The following is a 24,570-nucleotide window of genomic DNA, read 5'->3' as shown; positions in this document are numbered from 1 at the left end:
AAAAATCACTTTCTAAAGTCTTCATGCAAATGTCTAAGTTAGAAGTGAACCAAATGAAGTTTCTTGAGGCTTTATCCAGCTCTTCCGGCCTTTTCTCCTCTGATGGAAACAGCCTGTTCACTGTCACAAAGGCACTGTTACAAGCGTTAATAAGCAAATTGCTGCTGTTCCTACGCAAACCTGTAGAAATACTTCAATGTTTACAACTCTCTTCATGTTATATGTTTTCATGGCAAGGTTTGTTTTCTCCAAAATCAACTGCAGAATCTGTATTTCCATTTCAGCTGATGTCTGACCCTGGGTCAGACAACCCCTCAGGCAGGTGAGTGTGCAGCTCTACCAAGGGAGGGAAACGGCAGGAAGTGAGCCTGAGCTTGATCTTGAGTTTAATTCTTTCCAAGTCTCCATTCTTTGGCACAACACCAACCTAATCAGTGAGAAACCGCGGGAGGAATTCATCAAAGCAGCTGACCAGGCTGGTAGAGAGGGCATCTCTCAATGCTAGATTCCAGACCCTCTCTTTAAAAGCCCCTTGGGGGAGGAGACAACAAAGGCAAGAAAATGCCAGAAACAGAGTCTCACTGGTACTTCTGAAACCATTAAATCAGCCTTTGCAATACAAAAATCAAATACTGAACAACAAATTTCAACCTTTTATGGACAATCCACACTCTCTATAGGCAAGCCTAGACTTTAGGTATAAGATAGATGAAACCAACATTGTTTACACTAGGCAGAGAAATTGCTCTTAGCTCAGGGTAAGATGGGATGCTAATGTCAGACGCATGATGTTAGTGCACCTGCCTTAGCTGTGTGTCATTTGAATGTCCAGGTGGATGAGTAGGACCTAATAAGTACTCTGGTGGAGGGACCTTTCACACTTTCTCATCTCTTCATCTGGGTGAGGGAAAATGGGTAATTTGATAGAAGCTATCCTCTTATTTAGAACAGAATGCAAATATTAACAGTTCAGTTCATGGTCTGCTTGACTGCATATCAATCAGGGTATCCAAAAGATTTTGAATCTCAGCGTGTTAACCACTGGCAATGTGATTGTGTAGTCCACACTCTACAGTTTTCATACATGTGTAGACTGTGTAATTACATAATAATCTGATACATGTCTTATTTATTATTCACCTTTAGTAAGACAACATGGTTTAGTTGTAAGGTTTTTTTTCCTTTTTAGTTTATTTTTTTAATGAAAATGAAAATAAAGTAGTTTGCACCATTTCTCTTTTTAATAAAGTTTCACATATTATCAGATGGCTGTTTGCTTTTTTTTTCACTCAAAATTGCTTATCAGTAAACATGAGGGGGTCGTTGAAGGGGAATTATCTTTCAGATGCATGTATGTAGCCACTAAGACCATGCTAGTTTTAGTTACTAGAGGAAACGAGGTAAAACGCCCTTCCCACAAATAACATTTTGTCCTCATTTTCTCCACAGCCATTACACAGTTCTTCATTTTTGGCATATCTCGTGAGAAAGTCAACTCTACCCTAATTGATGCACACCTTCTCCTCCCCTTACCACGGGGGGATATCCTTTCTCCTAGCATAACCAGGTTCTCCACTTGGCTTTGAACCTCATCCTGCTTACTTTTTAAAGGACTTCATTCTCCCAGTTATCATTGTTTTGCACTTTCTGCACCATTTCAGTGTCAGCCATAAAAACAGAAAGTGGTGGCTGTCTGCCTTCCTCTAGCATACCCTCTGAGCCAGTGTCCCTTCCCTTGGATGCAGAAGGTGAAGAGCTGTCTACTGCCTGAACGTCAACCCATATTTTTCTCAGTATTCCAATGGCTTGCAATTCAGTGTGTCTATCCGTTGCAACCCAATTTGTTGTTGTCAAGTCAAGGTCACCAATCAGGATGAACTTCCCAGTGTTTCCCCCTGCCCCCTCCCTCTTTACCATACACAACCTCTCAGTAGCCATGCCAACTCCTTCCCTTTGCACTCGTCTAGCCTGCGGCTCTGCAGCCTGGCTTCCCGCCCACCTTCCTTCTTTGTGCACTGCTGTTCCTTCAGCCTCTCTTGCTAGCCCTTCTCCTATGTGTGACAGATGTTAGTATGCCCCAGAACTCAAAACTGGGGCCTTATCTCTTTCTTACTATCTGTAGCAGACTGTGTAATGTGCCCAATCATTCTATACCCCAGGCCTCAAAGTTATGAATGTTGTATGGCAAAAGAGACATTTAAGGATTTAGGGATTAGAGGCTAACTCTGGACTCTCCAGTTGGGCGCTAACAGGAATCGCCAGTAATTCTGTAGAGGTGCAGCAGAGAGAGGTTTGACTACAGGAGAAGGCAATGTAGCCACTGAAGGAAGATGCCAGGCCACTGGCTTTGGAGATGCAAGAAGAAAACTCATGGAATGCAGTTCTAGAAGATGGAAAAGGCAAGAGGATGCATTTTCTTCCTGAGGAAGTTAGCCTTGCCAACACCTTAAACTGATTTCAGTTTCTGAACTGTGGCAGTAGAACTGGGCTTCAATTCTTAGGTCTTGTTTAAACAGGATCATGACTGTGGTCTCCGCTTTACTGTCACTGTCCAAGCTGCCCACACAGTCCCAGTGTTCTTCCAAATCACATCACTTCCTCAGTAAAGAAGTCTGCCTTTTCATTTCACATTTAATAGCATCCAAATTCTTGGGACTGGGGTTGTGGTATTGCGGGCTAAGCTACTGCCTGCATCACCAGCATCACATATGAGTGCTGAGTCCTAGCTGCTCCACTTAGCTACTAATGGCCTGGAAAAAGCCATTAGATAGCTCAAGTTTTGGGCTCCTGCACCCTCATGGGAAACCTGGATGGAGTTCCATGCTCCTAGCTTCAGCCTGGTCCAGTCCCTGGCTGTTGTAGCAATTTGGAGAGTGAACCAGCAGCTGAAAGACTCTGTCTCTCCTTTGCCTTGTAACTCTACCTTTCAAATAAATAAATAAATCTTTTGAAAAAATAAAGAAAATGGTATGTGACTCTTTACCTTGGTTGGTAGGTCTCAGCCTGATTTGGTTCATGTTTGTGTCTCTCTTTGCTCCATTCCACTATGCCCTGTGGGCCTCAGGGGCTTGGCATATGCTGTTCCCTGTCCTGGAATGCTCTTCCTGGGCAGCACTCAATCCGTTGGCTGGCCTCCCTAGTTCATATATATATGAAATATATGAACTGTCCAGACTGCCCTTCTAAGCGGGGAATCCTTCCACTGTAATCTGCTCTTCCCACACTTTCATTTCTAGCACTTAGCCATGGGGCATGCTCATTTTAAATGCTTGTTTTTCATCTGCCTCTGAGTTAAATGTGGCATCCGTGGAAGCCAGGACCCTGAACCTATTTTGCTAACTGCTACATTCCAACATAGACCACAGTACTGACCCATGATCATTGCTCAGCACATATTTTTTGAGTGAACAAAAATATAAACAGTCTATGAGCTTGACCATTTTGCCTCTGAGTCTTCTTGTTGCAAAGACCTCGCATGCGAATGCCAAGGATCTCTAACGGGCAAAATGGAGCTCTGTGAGAGTACCCAGAGAGATCCGCGAGATACTTTGGCCTCTGACCAGAACACAGGGGCAAGAGTTGGGGGCAGGGTAGGCTTGGCAAGAGAATGTTAATGTAATCCCTGAAGGTATTTGACACTTACAATGAAGTCATGTCATTAAAAAAAAATTGTCCTAGCCACGAGTTGCTAAGGAACGCCCACATAAACATAATTGGTATCTTAGATGGAATCCTGCAACAGAGGAAGGATTTTAGTGGGGAGTTCAGGCATCTTTAATGTGTAGATACAGTTTGTTAATTGTAACAAAGGGGCCACACCAATGGAAGATATTGCTAATAAAACCTGCATGCAGGAATGGGGGTATATAGGAATTTTCTGTACCACCTGCCCAATTTTTCTGTAACTTCAAAACTGATATTTAAAATATGGAGGCTGCAAGTCTACGTTTAATCAAAGCAGTGTTATCCAAACTCTTATCTGACATGCCCGATTCCTGAGGTTGGTAATGACAATTATCAAATGCCAAACACCTATGAAATTCAGCGAGCCCTGTCACATTTGATCTTCAACATGGGTGGGGAGCGGGGTTAAGGCAGTACTGTTCTTGTGTGGTGAATGAAGCAAGGAGGGCTTGGAGGTTTCCAGTGACACACATTGAGTGGTGAACCTGGGAGTTGAGCCAAGCCTCTCGCCTTCTAATTTCCTCCAAAGGATGTTGGCTCATGCAGCACTGTTTGATATCTGTAGTAGTGAAAAGGGTCCCTTATCTACCACGCCCTCCGTGCCACTCAAAGCCACAACAGCAGTTTCAGCACAGGCCAAAATCTTGGCGGCCTCTTCTCCAACCTCACCACTGCACTCTTTGGCTTCCGATCCATTTTAAAGGAGGATTGGTCATTCCAAAGTACAACTCTTTTTCTACCACTCCATTCCCAAAGTTCCCTAATCCCTGCCCAGAAAAAAGCCAGCACTGCCTTCCCTGGCCCCAGCCTTGTATCTTTGATTTCTCCCTCATCTTTCCTTCAGCTCTATTGGGAGTTTCTAATTTCTTAATAACCTTTCTTGCCTATTTTAAATTCATCATCATTCAACAGTACTTCTTATTTATGGTTAATTGTGCCTGTATCTTATTAATTGTTGTCGTTATTTTACTAAGTGGTGAGACCTTTGAGGAAATGAGTTTGTTTCATTTTTGCGTCTCCATCCAGTGTTGAGAACTGCACCAACAAGTGGCGACTGCTGTAATTGTGATTATTGGTAAGAAGAAAAACTGGCCAGAGTAACAGATGATTTTTGTATAGTATTTGTCAGTTTCCAGGTGCCATCCAGGATATCTCATAAGTTAACTCTTGTGACCCTAAACATGCTGAGAAGTGGTATCATTTACAGGTAAGGATGCTGAGGCAAAGGAGGACCATGTAACATCCCCAAGAGCTCAAGTTAATAGCAAGGTGGTTGCAATAGTGTGAATAAAAGGACCTAATCTTGTTCAGTCTACTCAGGTAAGACTTTTTTGGAGGAAATAACACTGAACAGAGGCCAGGAGAACAAATACAGGTTGGTCAGGCACAGGCCTCTGGGGGACAGGATGGGGTGGACAGATAAAGGGCCCAGCTAAGGCAAAGAACTTAAGTGGAGGCACCGAAGGTGTTGAGGTAAGCAGCGGTTTTGTTAACTCACGGGTTTTATTCTAAAGGGGATGTACACTTTAAGCAAGAGTGTTACAGCTAGATTGGAATTACCCTCCAGAGTGGCGTGGAAGAGTCGGGAATACCTTCCTGAATAGGTTTAGGATGGTGAGCTGAACTCCGCCTTAGCATTGCAGGCAGAGAGCTGTCAGGCATGCTCACTGCAGGGCTGTGTAGACAGGAGTTCTGGCAGCTGGGAGAGATGGAAACCTGCCAGAGGGGTCCAGGATTCTGTCCTGAGTGTGTGGGCAGAGGACGTGGTGCCTTTAGTATGAATGGAAAGTAGAGTTCAAGTTGAAGGGGATTGATAATCCCGGCCGTTAGGAGTTTGAAGTGGAGAGTTCATGTAGGCCCCGGATGTCTGTGTAGAGAGGATGAACTGAGGCGGTGAGCTGAAGCTGCCTCCTGACCTCGGGCTTGCAAAGTGCACAAACGCCAGCTAAGCTCGGGCCCCAACAAGCCCTCACATTTCAAGGTTCTGCCTGCTCCCGGCGTTGCTGGTGGGAGTATTTCCTCCGGCCGTTCTCACTCTCACTCCCTTGAGTGGTTCAGAACTCTGCAGCTCCCAATACCCTCTGACCCCGCATCAGGCACCCTGCGGCCAGCTTCAGTCCAAGGCTGGCCGAGATGCAGGGAAAAGCAGCAGGGAAAAGCAGCATTAATGGAGATCTGAGACCCCAGCACGCACAGACGCTCTGCCCAGGCTCGGGTCCTACGCAGGGTTCTCTATACGGTCCGAACGGCCTGGCGTGGCACATTTTCTTCGAAAGGTTTATAGCTCCTTTGAACCCCATTCCTTGGTGTAGAAACGTTTGGCGTGGGGCGTGCGGCGTAGGAGGGATCCACAGGGGAACGGAAGACAACAGAGAGGGTTTCAACAATCCCAGGTCCTGGGGAGAATGTAGATAGCACGGGCCCGAGACATCCAAGAGGTGCCACAGGCTTGACTCGCAAACTTCCTTTGCTAAAGTGGGTAGCAGAGGCGCGGGACGCAGCCGTGCCCACCCCGCCCCGCGTCGGCGCCGCTTCCGGAAACGCCACGCCCCCTACTACCAGCGTTTCCCCGCGGTTCCGGAAGAGCGCGCCGGGCCCGGGGTTCGCTTCGGGGGCCGGGCGCACGCCGGGTTTACAGCACAGGGAAGCCCTTTGTTTCCGGTTGGCCCTGGCGCCTGTGGGCGCGCGGGGCAGGCGCGGAGCCCAGGTTTCGTGGGCGCCACGGGACCCGTCTGGACTGAGCGCGCGGAGACGGAATCGCTGCTCCCCGTGCGCCTGCCCGGTGCGCCTGGGTAGAGCTCCTGCCTCGTGCGCCTGGATAGAGCTCCTGCCCCGTGCGCCTTGGGTCCAGCTCCACTGGCGTACAAAGGCAGGAGCGGGAGAAAAGAGCTCTTCCAGTCCGTGTTTGTAGGCGCCGGGTGGAGGCCGCCTAGGCCCGGGCACACCGAGACACAAAAGGCAGGATGAGGGAGCAGCTGCGGGGCGAGCGGCGAAGGGAAAGCGAAAGCCTCGCGCCCGGCTGGTAACAGTGTGAAGGCGCCCGGACCGCCGCCTTCCAGACCCCGGCGGCACCTGGGCCTGCCCTCGTGGGCCTGCCGGGTTGAGCCCCGCGTACCGCAGCCATGGCCATCGCCCACCTGGCCACGGAATACGTGTTCTCGGACTTTTTGTTGAAGGAGCCCTCCGAGCCCAAGTTCAAGGGGCTGCGGTTGGAGCTGGCCGTGGACAAGATGGTCACGTGCATCGCCGTGGGACTGCCTCTGCTGCTCATCTCGCTGGCCTTCGCCCAGGAGATCTCCATTGGTAAGCACTGGGGGCTGGAGGGACTGAGCCAGCCTTACCGCGCTAGCACAGGCCCGGGACTCGGCGGCAGGAAGGTGACTGCAGTTTGGGGAGGGGGGGCGAAGTGATTTGGGGTCCTGTCAGCCACACTCACATCCCTACTGTTCTTTCGTTCCCTGCGCCCCGCTGCTCAGACTGTGGCTTTCGAGTTTATATTCCCATTCATTTGTGAACGATTCACCACCGGATTTGCCAAGAGCAAGTGTCCCCTGCCCTCCGCCCCCTGCGACGTTACCCCCCCATGCCCCATATTTGCAGTAGCCTAAAATGTGTCAGAGAAGTTACTGGATAGCTAAGCAGAGGCTGTGAAGCTCATGAAAGTGTGTGCTCACTCATTCCCTTGCTGTTAATTGATACTTCAGCTGTACAGGGTTGAGAAGGAGAGGCAGGGCCTGCATTTGGCAGGTGTTTGGAGGGCTTTGTTAACGAGCTTGAGATAAACATGTGCTCTTCCTGTACCCTTTGATTGCATCTTAGTAGCCAACTGAAACAAAGTTCTGGTGGTTGGATCAGGCTCAGGTGGCTCGGAGGCTCGTGCTCCTTATCCACTGTTGAGAGTTTGACGCTGGAGAGAGTGTTACTGACTCAACTGGAAAGTAGTGTAGGAGGACCTAAGACAGTTCTGTAGTGAGGGAGGCTGGGCCCCGGGGAGAGCTTTTGTCAGGGCAGGAGGGAGCACAGGTGAAACTCGGCTGTGATTCTGAGGTGGCCGAGAACTTTCACGTTCCTGTAAGGGGAGGCAGGATTGGCTGTCCTCAGCCAGGCAGGCGGGTTATCCAAGGTTCCTGGGTCTCAGTGCCTCCAGGCCGGGGTTAGTTACATCGGAAGAGTGCACACTGAGGACTCCAGGCAGGTGAAGTGGTTTGAGCAGGCACACGGTAGAAAGCAGCAGTCCGCAGCCTGGTGGTGGTGTGCAGGGGCTGCACGTGCAGGAGGGGAGAGGATGGAGCCGGGAGTTCAGATGTGGTGGGGTGGATGTCCATTGAGGACTTGTGCATGGTGGTGCCAAGAAGGAGCAATAAGAAACTGTGGAGTTTATTTTTTTTTTCCATGTGTTTGAAATGCAAAGAGACACAGTGAAAGAGATCTTCCATCTGCTGGTTCACTCCTGGAATGCTTGCAATAACCAAGACTGGTTCAGCACAAAGCCAAGAGCCCAGCACTCAGTCCAGATCTGCCACGTGGATGGCAGGGACCCCGTGATTCCCAGGGTGGGCCTTAACAGGAAGCTGAATCAAAAGCAGAGGCAGGGGCCCGGCGCCGTGGCCTAGCGGCTAGACTCCTCACCTCGAACGTGCCGGGATCCCATATGGGCACCAGTTCTAATCCTGGCAGCCCCACTTGCCTTCCAGCTCCAGGCTTGTGGCCTGGGAAAGCAGTCAAGGATGGCCCAAAGCCTTAGGGACCTTGTACCTGCATGGGAGACCTGGAGGAGGCTCCTGGCTTTGGATCGGTGCAGTTCTGGCTGTTGCGTCCGCTTGGGGAGTGAATCAACGGAAGATCTTTCTGTCTCTCCTCCTTTCTATATATCTGATTTTGCAATAAAAAAGATTTTTAAAATAATAATAAAAAAAGCAGAGGCAGAACTCAAGCCTGGTATCCTGATATAAAAGTGTCACAAGCAGTGTTTTCAACACCTTCTTCAAGGTGTCTGGATTTTAATAGGTCTATAATGGGCAGAAACTGGTTAAATTTGTTGCAGAATTTATTGGCTTGATTGAATGCATAATGGTGTTTGTGTTGATGGGAGTAGTGAAGTTGAAGGAAGCATTGGTCAGAAAGCGGTGGCGGTGGATTGTACTTTATGGTCTGGCGGGAAGCTGTCAAATTCATTGAGGAAACTGAAGTTTCCTTTCCTCTGGTTTTTGGGCAGTCATGGTCTTCCGAGTTTCCCCTTTTGCTATCCAAATGGCAGGAGGTTGAGTGTTCCAGGTAAGAGGAGAACCACGGGCAGCCTGGGTCCGGGAGATGATCTCTTCCTTCTGCAAATGCCCCTTAGTACCAGCTGGTGCTGAACCCTGTGCCAGGTGCCATGGCTATAAGAATATATGTCCCTGTTCTCGAGGAGCGAGTCTTGGGCACTTGGTGGGGACAGAGGGCCAGGAGGGAGGAGTTGGTCACCTGGGTGGCCAAACCTCCACCCCAAGTCCACCAACCAGAAGGACTCCTGAGGTCCCTGCTCCCGCAAGTAATTTAGAAGCATCCAAATTGATGGATTGTCTGAGAGGCGTTTTGGGGAGCTGCAAGTAGATGTGCTCAGCAGGTGTGTAATGCTGCTGCATATTGAGGATCAGAAAGGGTTTTTTCAGCAGGTCCTCTCTCTGTCCTGTGACAATGTGTCCCCCAGCTGTGCACTGGAATAGGTGTACCGGCCTCATTTCACAGCATGTGCTCGTGATAAGACACTGGTTGGCACTCTGAACACCAGAGGAGGGCCATCTGGGGGAAGGGTTATCCCCCAGGATTCTGGGCCAGGGCACAGGCGTTGAAGCATGAAGCCAACAGGACCGAGACCTGCTGAGCGGGCATCGAAGTAATGCTAGAAGCAGGGCTTTGGAGATGAAAGCACAGGTGAACAGCTCATGCACCATTTAGGCAGAGCAGACAGCTCAGAAGACACGTGAGAAGGCCTGCCAACATCGACCCTGGCCTCATCCGCCTTGTCCCTCTCTGATGCTGGCAAGATTGGCACATTGCATTTTAGCCCCTACAGGATACTTAATCTATGTGGAAGCTGTTGTGTGGCATGTCATAGCGAGGCCACTCTGCAAACATTTGTTGAGTCAGTGAAAGGTGATACTTTTGGCATCATCTCCTTATTTAGCCAGGGGTGTGTGGTGCTGTTCTTTGGCAGTGGAGGGTCAGACATGTGTAGACTATGGACTCCTGCCCTCAGAAGCACAGGGGAGCAGAGAGAGTGGACACAGAACCGTCCTGCTGCAGGAGTCCAGGGTTCTGAGTGGTGTCAGAGCCTGGCACAGTGGGAGCAGAAGGAGGGGTTACTGTTACCTGCGAGGAACACCGTGTGTTAGGCCGAGCCCCGGGCAGCAGCCCAGGGAGCTGTGTGTCTGAAGCAGGGTTGGTTGCTGGCGCCTCAGTCTCCTCAAGAGGGGTGGACCCAAATCCATGGGCAGGAGCTCTGGATGGAAGGGGGTGCAGCAGATGTGTTCTCATGTGCATTGATGTGTGTGAAATTACAAATGAGCAAATCACTCTGAAGGATTACACCTGTCAGTCACATCCATCAAATGTCCTTTTGTGATGTGAATATGCTCCCCGTCCATGCTCAATAGGAGTTTAATCTCCATAGCTTTGTGTTAATGATATTAATAAGGTGGAACTTGTAAAAGGTTTATTTATTTGAAAGAGTGTCGGGAAAGCTTCCATGTGCCAGTCCACTCCTTTAAATTGCTATAATAGTCTGAGTAAGACCAGGAGCTCCGTCTGGGTCTGCCTCATGGGTGGCAGGCCCCAAGCAATTGGGCCATCTTCCACTGCTTTCTCTGGCACAGTCAGGGAGCTGCTTTGAAGGGAAGCAGCTGAGCCTTGTACCAGCACTCAGATATGGGTCATGGCATAACCCACTGTGCCACAATACTGGCTCTGCATAGTGCCTATAGAGTACTGTTTGATGTAGAATAATGTCTGATCAAGGCAGATATCTCTATCTTTTCCAGCATTTAACTTTGTTTTATGTTGAACACATCCAGAATCCAATCTTCTAGTTGACTGTACTGCATGGTGTTAGTGGTGGGACCTTTAGAACATGGTTAGATAAGATTTAGCGTGGAGCTCCTGTGACTGCATCTGGTGGCTTTATAAGGAAAGGCACAGAGACCCCCAGGCTCCCTGTCTCTCCTGACACTGGCCACTCCATGCTGCCTCAGGACTGTGCCAGCACAGTGGCATTCTCTGGCTGACACAGTTAGGCCTTAAACCTGCATAACCATGAGCCAAAATAAATCTCCTTCCCTTCTATAGTTAACCTGCTTTAGATAGTTTGTTATAATAATAGGTGACCACTACATCTCTGTTCTACTTGTCTTTTAATTTTTTTTTTTAAGATTTATTTTTATTGCAAAGTCAGATATACAGAGAGGAGGAGAGACAGAGAGGAAGATCTTCCATCCAATGATTGACTCCCCAAGTGACCACGATGGCCAGTGCTGTGCTGATCTGAAGCCAGGAGCCTGGAACTTCCTCCAGGTCTCCCATGCATGTGGGTACAAGGTCCCTAAGGCTTTGGGCCGTCCTTGACTGCTTTCCCAGGCCACAAGCAGGGAGCTAGATGGGAAGTGGAGCTGCCAGGATTAGAGAGAGCCAGTGCCCATATGGGATCCGGGCGCGTTCAAGGTGAGGAGTCTAGCCACTAGGTTATCACGCTGGGCCCTTCACTTGTCTTAATAAACAAGTATGTTGGGGTCCGTAGTGTGACATGATGGTTAAGTCATGCCTGCAACACCAGCATTCCAGATGGGCACAGGTTCATGTCTGAATTGCCCACCTTCAGTCCAGCTCCCTGCTAAATCATCTAGGGAAGTGTAATGCTCCAAGTGTTTGGGCCCACGTATCCACATAGGAGACCCGGGTGAAGTTCCTGGCTTGAGCCTTGCCTAGGCCAGGCCATTTGGGGAGTGAATGGTGAATGGAAGATTCTCCCTCCTGTTTGTTCTCCTTCTGTGTCTCTAACTCTTTTTATTAATTTTTTTTGAGATTTATTTTTATTGCAAAATCAGATATACAGAGAGGAGAGACAGAAAAGGAAGATCTTCTGTCTGAGAATTCACTCTCCAAGTGGCTGCAACTGCTGGAGCTGAGCCGATCCCTAACTAGGAGACAGGAGCTTCTTCCAGGTCTCCCACGTGGGTGTAGGGTCCCAAGGCCTTCCCAGACCACAGGCGGAAAACTGGATGGGAAGTGGAGCCACTGGATACAAATCGGTGCCTATATGGGATCCTGGGGCGCAGGTGTAGACTTTAACCACTAGGCTACCATGCCGGGTCCTCTCTAACTCTCAAATAAGTAAAACTTTAAAAATAAACACATTATAAAAATCCAGTTGCATTATAAAATCCTCAAGTGTAAAATGATATTTTTTTCAGTACTTCTTGAATACTGAACTTTCTACCAAGTAGTGTTCTGTAAAATGGTATTGAAGTTGTTACTGGTGATTTTAACTTTACAGAAATGTTTAAGAGCTTGGCTTTTAAAACCGTTCCCTGTGAACTTACCTTCTCCCAGTTAGCAATGTTTGGAGAGCTCTCCCTGTGAGTAGTTAGGTGGTACCTATGGTTTTGTACCAGGCAGAATGATCATCTGTAGCACAGGATATTCTTAGCAGTGCACAGCTGCTGTCTCCCAGTGCTGGCCATGGGCCTTCTTTGGCTGCATACCCCGACTCTGAGCAGAAAGGAGATGGAGACAGTAACCGTGCCCAGAAGTGTGAATCATTGTCCGGGTGGGCGTTTCTGCATTGCCGAGTTCCTATTCAAGTAAGTGGAGAAAACACTGCCTTAGGCACTGTCTAGCTCTGCATCCCTCTAGGTATGATTCCAAGGTTTATATGCTGTGGTTTCTAAGAAAGGGGCCTATTTTCTGGCAAAAGCACAACTTTTACTTGGGCTTCCTGATACCTCATTACCTGCAATATTTTCCTTTTTAACACCACAAAGTATAGATAGGCAACTACTTGTATAAATATTTGTTGATTATTCTCTTCCCACCAGGCTATAAGTTCAGCAAGGGCAGGGGTTTTGTCCTTAAACATGATGTTAGTAGGCCTTCAAGAAACTGTTTTGTGTAAGTGAATTGAATGAACAGGGATGTATGGTTTTTATGACTTTTTTAAAAAAAAAAATAGTTTTTGAAAGAGTTAGAGGGAGCTCTATATGTTGCATCTGCTGGTTCGATGTCCAAGTGACCGTGTTAGCCAGGGCTGAGCCGGGCCAAGGGCAGGAGCTTCATTTGGGTCTCCCGTGTGGTGGCAGGGGCCTAAGTACTTGGGCCATCGTAGGCTGCTTTTCCTAGACCATTAACTAGGAACTATGTCAGAAGTGGAGCAGGCGACTCAGGCCAGCACCCATAGGCGTCCTGGTGTTGCAGTTGGCAGCCTTCCTTGGCGTTCCACAGCACAGACCCCGAGTTCAGCACCTTTGAGTGTTGCTTGCTATATTGTCACTAAAATGGGATTTTCTAACTCTTGAAATATTCGGTGTTAAAGTCATGCAAATATTTGGGAGTTTTTCAGTGTTACTGGTGTTGGCCAGAATAATAAAAGTAGAGTAAAAAATACGAGTGACAGAGAAAGAACAAAATTTTAGTAATGATGAGATCAAGTAAAATATCCTAAAACTGACCCAATTAGCATTTGTCCACGCTTAGCATGTGGTGGTCGCTCTCTAGGTACACTGTTCTTCGACTTGAAAATGCCCTATGAGTTACAGGATCAACATTTAGTTATTCATTATCTGCTTTGTCTTTCTATGCCAAAACAAAGCAACAACAACAAAGAGGAAGAAAAAAGAAAAGTACTGTGTGGGGGAAAAAAATTTAAAAATAACATACTTTGAAAATGATGAATTCTGGGTTTCTCGGCATCTTGGTTTGGGCCAGCTGCATGCTTGTTAAGCATCATGCAGCCACTGCGTCCACAGATTGTTGCTCCCTGGTTGAGGCCGTGACAGTCTGGTTCAGAGTGGGGATGGCTGCTCTGGCCCATGGTGCCCTGGCTGAATTAGGTCACCCCAGACCAGGTGGGCTCAGCTGTGAGCAGTGGGGCTGCAGAGGGCAACAGGAGTTGTCTGCTTTATTTATACAGAAGCAGTCACAAGCTCTGGCACAGACTTTTTACGACTGCAGAGTGCAGCCCTAGACAGTACAATTACAAAGTTTTCTTTAGGCTCAGTTTGACATAGCTTCGGGGAGGGAGGGCACAATTTACAACTTCTTGAGAGATGAATGAGGGAGGATTACACATTCCTTGGTTATCTCGGCTTGCCAGTCCTCACCTGCTCTCCTCAAGTCTGGTCTCTATCCTTGGCCCCACCTGTGACAACCAGGCCCCTATCTTGAATTATGTATGGGTTAAAAGGTCTGGGGCCTTGGTTTATAGGGATTAAGGTCAAGGTGGTCTTTTTCTTGCCTGATAGATCTGGCAAGGACTTCCAGTACTATGTTGATTAACCGTAGTAGAAGTAGGCATCCTTGTCTAGTTCTGGATCTTAGTGGAAAAGCTTCCGGCCTTTCCCATCCAGTAGGATGCTGGTGTTGGGTTTGTTCATGTATTGCTTTGGTTATATTGTGGAATGATCCTGTCTTGCTTAGGATTTTTAGCATGACACGTGGTGGATTTTATTAAATGCCTTTTCTGTATCTGTTGAGATGATGATATGATTTTTATCCGTTTTGTTGATGTGGTGTATTACATCTGTTGATTTGTGTTTGTTAAATGTTCCCTGCTGCATGTCAGGCTTAAATCCCACCTGGTCTAAGTGAGTGACCCATCTGATGTATTGTTGATTCTTTGGCAAGTATTTTGTTGAGGATTTTTGCATCTATGTTCATCAGGGATCTGTAGTTCTCGTTGTTGTATGTCTATCTGGTTTGGGTATTAATGTGATGTTGGCTTCATGGAGTTTGGAAGGATTGCCTTCTTTCTATTGTTTGGAAAAGTTTGTAGAGGATTGGGTTAAGTTCTTCTTGAAATATTTGATAGAATTTAGCAGTGAGGGCCTGATGCGATGGCCCAGTGGCTAAATCCTTGCCTTGCATGTGCTGGGATCCCATATAAGCACCAGTTCATGTCCTGGCTGATCTACTTTCCGTGCAGGTCCCTGCTTGTGGCCTGGGAAAACAGTTGTGGACGGCCCAAAGCCTTGGGAACCTGCATTCATTTGGGAGACCTGGTAGAAACTCCTGGCTCTGGCTTCAGATCAGCTCAGTTCTGGTTGTTGTGGCCGCTTGGGGAGTGAACCAACTGACTGAAGATCATTTTCTCTTTAACTCCTTTTCTCTGTAAATCTTCCTAAGAAAATTGAATAATTTTTTAAAATAAAAATAATTCAGCAGTGAAGCCATCTGATCTTCAGCTTTTAAGGGGAGGGGGTGTAAAAAAAAATTTTTTTTTCCAGAAGGTCAGATTTACAGAGAGAGGAGATAGATCTTCACTGCAGCAGTTCACTCTGCAAATGACTGCTGCAGGTGGAGCTCAGCCCATCCGACGCTGGGAGCCTTCCCTTGGCCCCCCATGTGGGTACAGGGTCCCAAGGCTTCGGCCATCCTCCACTGCCTTCCCAGGAAACAAGCAGGGAGATGGACTGAAGTGGAGCAGCTGGCACATGCGTGTTTGGGTTGTCAGCACTGCAGGGCAAGGACTAGTCAATTGAGCTGTTGCACCAGCCCCAGTCCTGGGATTTTCTTTGGTGGGAGGTTCTGTGTTACTGATTCCATGTGCAGCTGAATTTTGATCTACTTAGGCATAAATTTACTTGCTTTCCCACAGTGCCAACCTTAGTAAATCCTTTAAAAAATTGATGGATGATTTTATAAGAAAAAGAAGCCATGCATGGATTTTCATTTCTTTTGCAGCAAAATGAAGTTGTATTAACTTATTAAAATGTATCTGACTGGAAGCTAGTTTGAAGATAGAGAAGAGTAAGGTGTCTGTTGGGAAATGGCCCCTGTCAGTAACATGGATTCTAAAATTGAAACAAGAATGAACATTCTACTGTGGTGAAACTTTGGGTCTACAATGATTAAATCATTGACATTTTACAAACGTTATTTGGACAACAGCAGCTTACAAATGGATCCCATCTTTAACAAGTGACTGGGCAGCATTAAAGACAAAGCCTTACCTGGGTAGTCCTGAAGCCGATGCACAGTCAGAGCTATGGTTAGGCATGGGTGCTGTGGAGCGATGGAAGCAGAAACCTCTTGGGCAAGAGCAAAGGTCATGGCAGCAGGTTTTTGGGGATGTTTGAGCAATTTTGCTTGTTGACTTTCTGTAGGGGCAAAGAATGACAGCCGACCTGCTTGTTAAGAGAGTTTTGAGGAAGTTAGCCGAAACTTCAGCAGAGAAACACTCGAGCAGGATTCCTGGAGATGCCTCCAGAGCTGCTGCTCCTTCCTCCCAGCGGATGAGGGCAATTCTGTGCGCATTTTGAGGGAAGTGCTTAGGTTTCCACCTTACGGCCCTGATTTGGCTCATCTTTTTCTAATTTCCTACCCAAACAATATATGCATTCGAGGAAGAGAAAGAGAACGAGAGAATGAGAGAGAGAGAGAGAGATGTAGGGATGTAGGTATCCCAGGTGCTGACTTAATCACTGCACAACAATCCACACCTCAGCTGCTCCTCTTTATGTTGTGATTTGTCACCTCAGTAGCTTTGGAAAACTCTGTACACTTGTAAAAGAATAAAACTTAAGATGCAAATCACAGTGTTAGGTTATTATGGACACAGTCAACACCAGGAACCACCACTTGTAAAAAGTCTGATTCCAAGGATGCTGGGCTGCACTCTGAGGACCAGTGCGATAGTCAGACTCCAGCAGGGAGTTGAAGTCACAGGGTTGGAACCAAATGGCTGCAATAGCTGGAGCTAAAGTGATCTAAAGCTGGAAGCCAGGAGCTCCTTCCCAGTCTCTGGCATGGATGGCAGGACCCCAAGTACTTGGGCCTTCACCTGCTGCTTCCAAGGCACATTATCAGGAAGCTGAATCCAAAGTACGGGAGCGGGGAATCTGATACAGGAGGTGGGTGTCCCTGGTGGTGGCTTCCCCAGCTGCACCTCACTGCCCACATCAAGTGTGCGTTCTTATGGTGTACAGGGTGTCTCAGCATCTTAGCTTGTAGTTCCTTGTTTTCCCTGGGACTTCTCAGGATCGATTCTGGGCCCTTGCCATCACAGAGCAAGGTCTTGAGCTTGTTACTTCTTACCCTTGTGATTGACCTGGCATTTTGACCTGGGCTGTTTGATCCTAGAGAGACCCACAGCCCCATCTTGCTACCCTTGGCTTTTAATATCTTTCCCCACTCTCCTCTGAGACCCATCTTAACTTTCTGTTTTGATTTGCTTTTTGTTTTAAGCTGAATAGCTAAAAACTGGCTATTTTTTGGTTTTAAATTTAGCCCAGTGGTACAAGTTGCATATGCCATATATTAGAACTGATATAAACTATTTAATGTCTTGCCATTCTATTTTTTTAATTTGAAATAGTTATTTATTTTTATTTGAAAGAGTTAGAGATCTTTTGTCTGTTGGTCCACTCCCTAAATGGCCGCAGTGGCCAGGCCTGGGCCAGTCCAGTGCCAGCAACCTGGCACTTTATCTGGATCTGCCATTTCCTACATGAGCGCATAGCCCAGGCATTTTCTGATGTCATCTTCTGATGTTTTCCCAGGCTGTTAGCAAGGGGCTCAATCTCAATGAAGTAGAAGGAACTTGAACTGACACTCATAAAGGATGATGGCATTACAGGTGGTGAGTTAACCTGCTATATAACAATGCCAGTCCCTTTCTAGTAAATTGCTATAATACTTCCACATTTGAAGACCAGCATAAGCATTCTTACCATTTTGGAAAAACACAGCTAGTCCTCTGTGGGAAGGTGACTCCCAGAGAGGAAAGTTCTTACTCAGTTGGGCCCTTGGTTGTTCATCCTCAGAACCGATTGAATGAGGTGATGACCTTAGGAGGAGGTCCTTACATTCTTCTCCTTAATAAGGCTCCATTCCTTTTCTGTACACACTCTTAAGCCTTTCTGCTCTCGGTTTGTAGTAAACAGTGTGTGCAGAGTAACTGCTGCACACATTGAAGTGAATGTGAAGCAGAAAAGCCATACCCTTTTCAGGACTAAATGAGCATTCTCATGACACCGCTGAACAGCAAGAGCAATATGGGGTGTGGATGAGACTGGAGGCATCTGAAAAGCAGCTGGTATGCACTGGGTGCTGGGCCCTGCTGCCATGGGATCATCTCTCCCTGGCTTCCTAGCTTCCTGCCAGGCAGGGCACCTGCATTCTTAGAGTCACCGTCATGCTCACCCCTGACTCAACACTGTGGCCTCATCAGGAACAGGAGTGCAGACACCAGCACTGAGGACACACCCCACCCCGCCCTGCTGAGTCTCCACACCATTGTAGGATCAAGTGTAGACCTTGTATGTGTGTGTTCCTGAAGTCATGTTGATCTGATTTCCAGCTCTGTTCCCTGTCCTGAATGGGCTGGTTGTTCCTCTAAAGATGCAAGGGGGTTGCTTGTCCTGTTTCCTCAGCCTGGATGCCCTGCACTGCTCCCTGTAAATCCGGACATCAGCCACAGCTCTATGTTTCTGTCAAGTATCCTTGTTGGTTCACACTCCTGGTCTCCTGCACTGGACTGTAAGCAGTGGCAGGCAGGGACCGTGCTTTCCCGTGATGCATTGGCTGCAGTACCAAGTATGTAACAGGTGCCCAGTGGCTACTTTTTGGTGCACACAGTACTGCTGAGTTCTGATCTCCTTAGGGAGAATGTGTTCCCGTACTCCATGTAGAAATGTGACAAATGGAGCCCTTGCGAGGGTGAGAGTTCTTGACTGTCTTTGCTGGCACAAGGACCACATGTCATCAAGCAGTCTACTGTGAAGTTTCTCGAAAAAAGAGCGCTTGCCATTGTAGCGTCTGCCTCTGTCACATGAACCTCATGATGGCCTATTAAGAAAGCCCTTGTGTTTGCAAAGACATCTCATGACCAGTTAACAGTAATAGTCTTCCTAAGTTCTTTTCCCTTTTGTCCAAGTCACTAGCCTTTGATTCTGAACTGAATGTAGGCCATCTCCTACACAGAAGAGTCTCTTTGTTGCAAGAAGTACAAAAGCTATCTTTGAAAAGGCCTCTTTGAAGGAGAGATGATGTAAAAGAACTTAGCAGAGTTGGATTTAGTTTCACACTGTGGCCCCTTTCCGGTCCAAGTTACCTAAGGCCCACCTTCATGGTGCATGTGATCCAGAATTGTGGGAGACCAGACGGAGCGGTAAGCCATCTAATTGCTGTATGCACCGTGGCAAAGGCCTGCTGTGTTATGTCTCCAGCCCTGTCCATGTCGCTGAGTGTGCAACTAAAAATCCTTGTACCACTTACTGAATTCCTACTGAGTATGCTGTGTACCTTTCCTGTCCACCATGCGGGAATTCCATGAGGTTTTACAGATGAGGAAAGTCAGGTACAGGGAGGGTAATTTGCTATCAGGAAAAATTAATACCTATCAAATGTAATAGAATCTTTTTAAAAGCAGCATTCAGGAATAGGTTTCCAGAACCCCTGTTTCATGAAGGTTTACTTCATTTTTCCCCTCCTATGTTATCTGACAGTTCTTGCATATTGCTTGATTCAGTAGGTTTCCTTGTTGGTGAAGACCCCTCAACAGTGATTTTATTCTAACTTTTCGTCTTAAAGGCATCTGTCCAGTTGCTTCATGGCATTCAATTGTAGCTTGAACACCAGTTGCTTCATGGCATTCAATTGTAGCTTGAACATCCTCTCCTACTTCTTTTCCCGCAGCTTCGCTTTATTCATGCTCTTCGTGGAGTCATGCCCCCTTGACGATGCAGAAGCCAACACCACACCACACACTCTTGCAGTGATAGAAGCATGAGCCATCTGGGATTGTGTTCACGCGGCACATTCCCACGGTGACATTTTTTGATGAGGTTGCTAATTTGATCCCAGTCTTCCTTTCCATAGATCCAGACCCTTTCCTCACTAGGTGCATTCCCTGTTGCCTGTCCCTTAGCCTGCCAACAGTTTTTTTCTGATGCCACTCAAAGTAGTATAAGGGCTTGAGTAGAATCCACACATACCAGCCACAACTTCGTTTTAGGTGACACTGATGAACTTGGGGCCTGTAGTTCAGGTTCAGGCTGCTGGGGAGATTGATACAGGCCCTTTCCTGCTGCTGCTGCTGCTGCTTCTGTGTGCCTGGCCTGTTGTCTCCAGCGCCTAGTCTTCCCCACTCCACCTGATCCTGTGGCTCCGCCCCTTCTCCATGGCCACTCACTCCCAGGGTGTCACAGTGTTGGGCAGAGTACAGCCAGATACTCAAGACTGAATTTCGACTTGACCCAGCATTAGCCATATAACCTCGATTTCCTCCTCTGTAAAATGAAAATAATAATGATTGGTTCTCAGATTTTTAAAAATTTTCATTTAGTTTTATTTGGAAGGCAGATTTACAGAAAGAAGGAGAGACAGATATTCCTTCTGATGGTTCACGCCTCAAATTTCCTCAGTGCCTGGAGCTGAGCTGATAAGAAGCCAAGAGCCAGGAACTTCCTGTGGATCTTCCATGTAGGTGCAAGGGACCAAGGACTTAGACCATCCTGCATTGCTTTTCTAGGTCATAAGCGAGGAGCTGGATCAGAAACGGAGCAGCTGGTACATGAACCAGCATCCATATAGGATGCTGACACTGCAGCCGGAGGATAAGTGTGCTAGGCCCCCCCACCACGCCCCCCTTAGATTTCTTTGATTGGCTTGAATGAGAGCGTTAGATTCATGGCACATAACAGTGTTTGCTAAATACTGTCTCTTCTTTGAAGAAATGGCTCTATATTTGTAGGAAAGTCATCTATGATTCTTATTGCTTCATGTGTGGCTTTTTTTCCAGCCTAAGAATGCTAGATGTGAACAAAAAAGAACATGGAATGAAGCAAACTGAAGAGAACTGTGGCACATTGATTTTGCAGTTTACAGTCTTAAGCATTGTTTCACAGGGAAAGAGGCACTTTGACAGCAGAGACCTGGCAGACAGCACTTTAACCAAGTGACTGCTGCAGATGACATCACCAGTTGCCTGCTGTCTCCTGGGGAGCATCCTGAGGGTGCAGCTGCAGGGGAGTTCTGCTACAGTGCAGACCTTGGACAAGAGCTTGGCGAATCGTCAAGTGCAAATCAAGGGCATTGCACAAAATGGAGAGCCTGTACTTGTCATGCATTAGGGATGTGAATGACAGAAAGGTTGTGGACTATTGCAAAAGGGAGTAAGGAGAGGTGACAGCTGAATGCAGCTTGTGGTGTTGAGTTGGCTTCTGGTTGGAGAAAGAAAAAGGGACTCTGAGGATAGTTTGAGAAATCTCAATATAGATTGTGTCAATGTGTGCGTCTGTGTAAGTTGGTAATTGCACTGGCTTAAGAGAATGTCCTTGTTCTTGAAAGGATACACACTGCTAGAATAAAGGGTCATGTCTCTTAACTAACTCTGAAGAGGTTTAGGAGACAGAAGAATGTATTATGGAAAGAGGGCGAGTGGTAGTGTTGGCAGTGGTTAAATATGAGTGCTGGGTAATGTGGGAGGCCATTGTAGTTCTCACATAACTTTTTTTATAGCTCTGAGAACATTTTCCAAGTAAAACAATTTTTAAAAAATGAGGTCAATACAGTACAGTGTCAATATTGTTTTAAACCTTCATGTCTATTCTGTTCTCTCTAATTTTCCATATGGTTGAATTAAATTTTTTAAAAAAGATTTCTTTGACAGGCACACACACGGAGGAGGAGAGGTGTCTCCCATCTGTTGGTCCATTCCCCAGATGGCCATAAGAAGTTGCAACTGGTGGGAGCATGAATTCCATCCAGATCTCCTGTGTGGGTAGCAGGGACCCAATCACCTGGGTCATCATCTGCTACCTCCTACATCATCAGCAGGAACCTGGATCATAAGCATGGAGTCGCTGGGACTCAAGTGAGGCAGTGTAAGAGGGGATGCAGGCATCCCATGCCCAGGCTTAACCCACTGTGCCATGAGACCCACTGTGGGTAATTAACACGACAATTTTCTTGAATATTTATTTTTATTGGAAAGGCAGATTTACAGAGAGGAGGAGAGACAGACAGATCTTCCATACTCTGCTTCAAGTGGCCATAATGTCCAGAGCTGAGCTGATCCGTAACCATGAGCCAGGAGCTTCTTCCAGGTCTCCCACATGGGTATAGGGTCCTAAGGCTTTGGGCCATCCTCCTCTGCTTTCCCAGGCTACAATCAGGGAGCTGGATGGAAAGTGGAGCAGCCAGGATACAAACTGGCATCCACAAGGGATGCATGCAAGATGAAGATCTAGCCAACTGAGCCATCGCCAACAGGCCCAAGAAAAATTTTAATAAGGAAATGCACTCAGTACTTCTTTGTGTCTTTAATATACTGTTGAGCTTTTCTTCTTAGCTTCATCTCCAGGTCTTGGAAAACAGCTGTCGGGCTCTGCTTACATTAGATTATGCAAGTTCTTGTTTTGTGTGGTTTAGACCTTCCGGGTGGTTTGGTAAGGATGGGCTTAGCACAACAGGAGAGGCGCCCCTCAAACTGCCTGTGGGCTCCCTCGTGTGTAAGCCTGCTCCATTCCGGACTTCCTTGTGACTGTCTATTGGTTCAGCTTCTTTTCCATGTCGGGTCTTGTACTTGGCAGGCTATTTTATTGACACTATTATTCTTCATTGAATTAAGCCAGCCCTCAAGTGCCTTGGTGGCTTCTTCCCTCTGCCTTCGGGGCCCCATGGTCACACATCCTGGACTGTCCATGAAATGGTACTTGTATTACTCGGTCCAAACATGAGAGGATTGCTGACTGTGGTGGGACCTAAGAGAAGTCCACTCACCCTAAAGTGCTGAGCTGTGTGTATTGCTGCATGCAACAGAGGATGGGTGGTGAAGTATTTGAGTCTCTTTAGAACTCAGTTTGATTATGCCTATTCTGGCAAAGGGGCACAGAGTTCCGATGTTTGCTCTTGAAAAGTCAGGCTGTTTTAACCTTCACAATGAATCGAAGTGTGGAGTATTGGTGTTCCTGCTTATTTCATGTAGAATCTTCCAGTTCTTTCTATGTTGCTACAGATGACAAGCTTTCGTCTTGTAATGCATGAATAATATCCAGTCATCTCTCATTGGACATTTTGGTTGATTTCTTATCTTAGCTGTCATTGGACATTTTGGTTGGTTTTTTTATCTTGGCTGTTATGAATAGTGGTGCAATAAGCATGGCAGTGCAAGTGTGTCTCACAGCTTCATTCATGTGTGGAGGGCAACAGTGCTTTTATTTATCAATTTGGTTCAGGTCTGTTTCATCCTTATGAGTGCTTGTTGCTATTCATTTTTAGTTATTTGTTTTAAGAGTTATTTGGAAGGCAGAGTTACAAGGGTTTTGGGAGAGAGAAAACACACACACACACACACAACAACACACAAGATCTGTCTGCTGGGTCATTCTGCAAATGACTACAGTGGGTAGGACTGCAGCAGTCTGAAGCCAGGAGCCTGGAACTCTATCTAGGTCTCATGTGTTGTCAGGGCTCAGGTGCTTGGCTCATCTTCCACTGCTTCCCCAGAGAAGGGAGGTGGATCACAATTGCAGCAGCTGGATGGGAACTGATGTTCATTTGGGACACTGGCATTGTGGGTGGTGGCCTCACCTCTTGTAGCACAAAGCGACCCACTGTGTTTATTTTTAAGAGCTGATCTGTATCTGTTTCTGTGTGCCATGCATTCCAGGTTTTGTTTGTATGATTATACTCTTTGAACTGGAGATTTTAGTTGTCTTTGGAAGATAGCCACGGGTGGCATGGTGGTGTCCTGGGGGTTAAGCTGCCAGTTGGGAGACCTGGGGTGCCTGAGTTCAAGTCCTGGCTCTGGCTACTCACGCCCACCCTGGCAGGCAGCGGTGATGGCTCCATGCTTGGGGTCCTGCCACTCATGGCACACACATGGATTGTGTTCTCAGCTTCCCTTGTCTTTGGCCTGGCCCCGCCCTGGCTGTTTTGGACACTTGAGGAATGAAGAGTCAGGTAGGGTATCTATCTCTCTTTCTGTCTCTCAGATTGAAAAAAAAAAAATTAGAGCTTTGACGTTTGGATGCTTTGTAGGTTGCTTCTGTTGTGATCTGCCTGGATCCCCTTTATTTGAGAAAAGATGTGCGTGTATTTAGTTTACGTTGAAGTGAAATGGGACTGGTTTTTGTTTTGTAACATGAACACATGTAACAAATTTCCAATTTTATCCTAAGGATTATTATTGATATGTTTCTTAATATGCTCTTGATTTTCTTTTTGTGCCATGTGGTACAGCAGTACCAGGATTTCCTGTTCCTCTTTAAAAAAAATTCTCCTGCCTCCTTCGCTCTTCATCTCTGATCCAGTTTCCTCAATGATACGTGCCTTGTGCTTCTTGTCCCTTGGATGTGGAAGGTAAAGAAGGGGGCTGGGTGAGGGCCCAGCTCTGCAGCCCATGAGCCAGGCCGTCTCAGCACCTGGCTTTGCTCGGCGTGAAGATGAGGGGCGAGTGCCCAGCCAGGGTTGCTGCTTTCTCTGCGCTTTTGCTACAGCCTCTTCCTTGTGGCAGTTACCGCAGTTAAGAATTGCTTCATTGCAAAGTCTCTCTTTACTTCTCCCAGCTGGTTAAGTGCTCTTTCTTTTGGAATCTTTGTTTATGGTGGTTGTGGGCTGGACAGGTCCCCTTAATTCCACAGGAGGCCTGATTCCTGTGTTAGTCCATTGCTCCCTGGAGCTCCTCAGTGCAGGAGC

At 47.2% G+C, this 24,570-nt stretch overlaps 1 protein-coding gene across 2 annotated transcripts in view; it reads left to right on the top strand.

Annotated features, from left to right (window-relative positions):
* The first annotated feature begins 6,307 nt into the window (after nt 1-6,307).
* PANX1 (pannexin 1) overlaps nt 6,308-24,570 on the top strand; it is a 42,920-nt gene continuing 24,657 nt past the window's right edge. For both annotated transcript variants that reach the window (XM_040977136.1, XM_040977135.1), the window contains exon 1: nt 6,308-6,987. In XM_040977136.1, coding sequence (XP_040833070.1) covers nt 6,807-6,987 — 181 coding nt within the window. In that variant the 5' untranslated portion in view covers nt 6,308-6,806. The remainder of the gene's footprint in view (nt 6,988-24,570) is intronic.

The sequence above is a fragment of the Ochotona curzoniae genome, unplaced genomic scaffold, assembly GCF_017591425.1.
Source record: "Ochotona curzoniae isolate NIBS_2020 unplaced genomic scaffold, NIBS_Ocur_1.0 contig_2723, whole genome shotgun sequence".
NCBI lineage: Eukaryota > Metazoa > Chordata > Mammalia > Lagomorpha > Ochotonidae > Ochotona > Ochotona curzoniae.
Note: the sequence above shows the minus strand (reverse complement) of the source record. Positions and strands in the feature narration are given on the sequence as shown.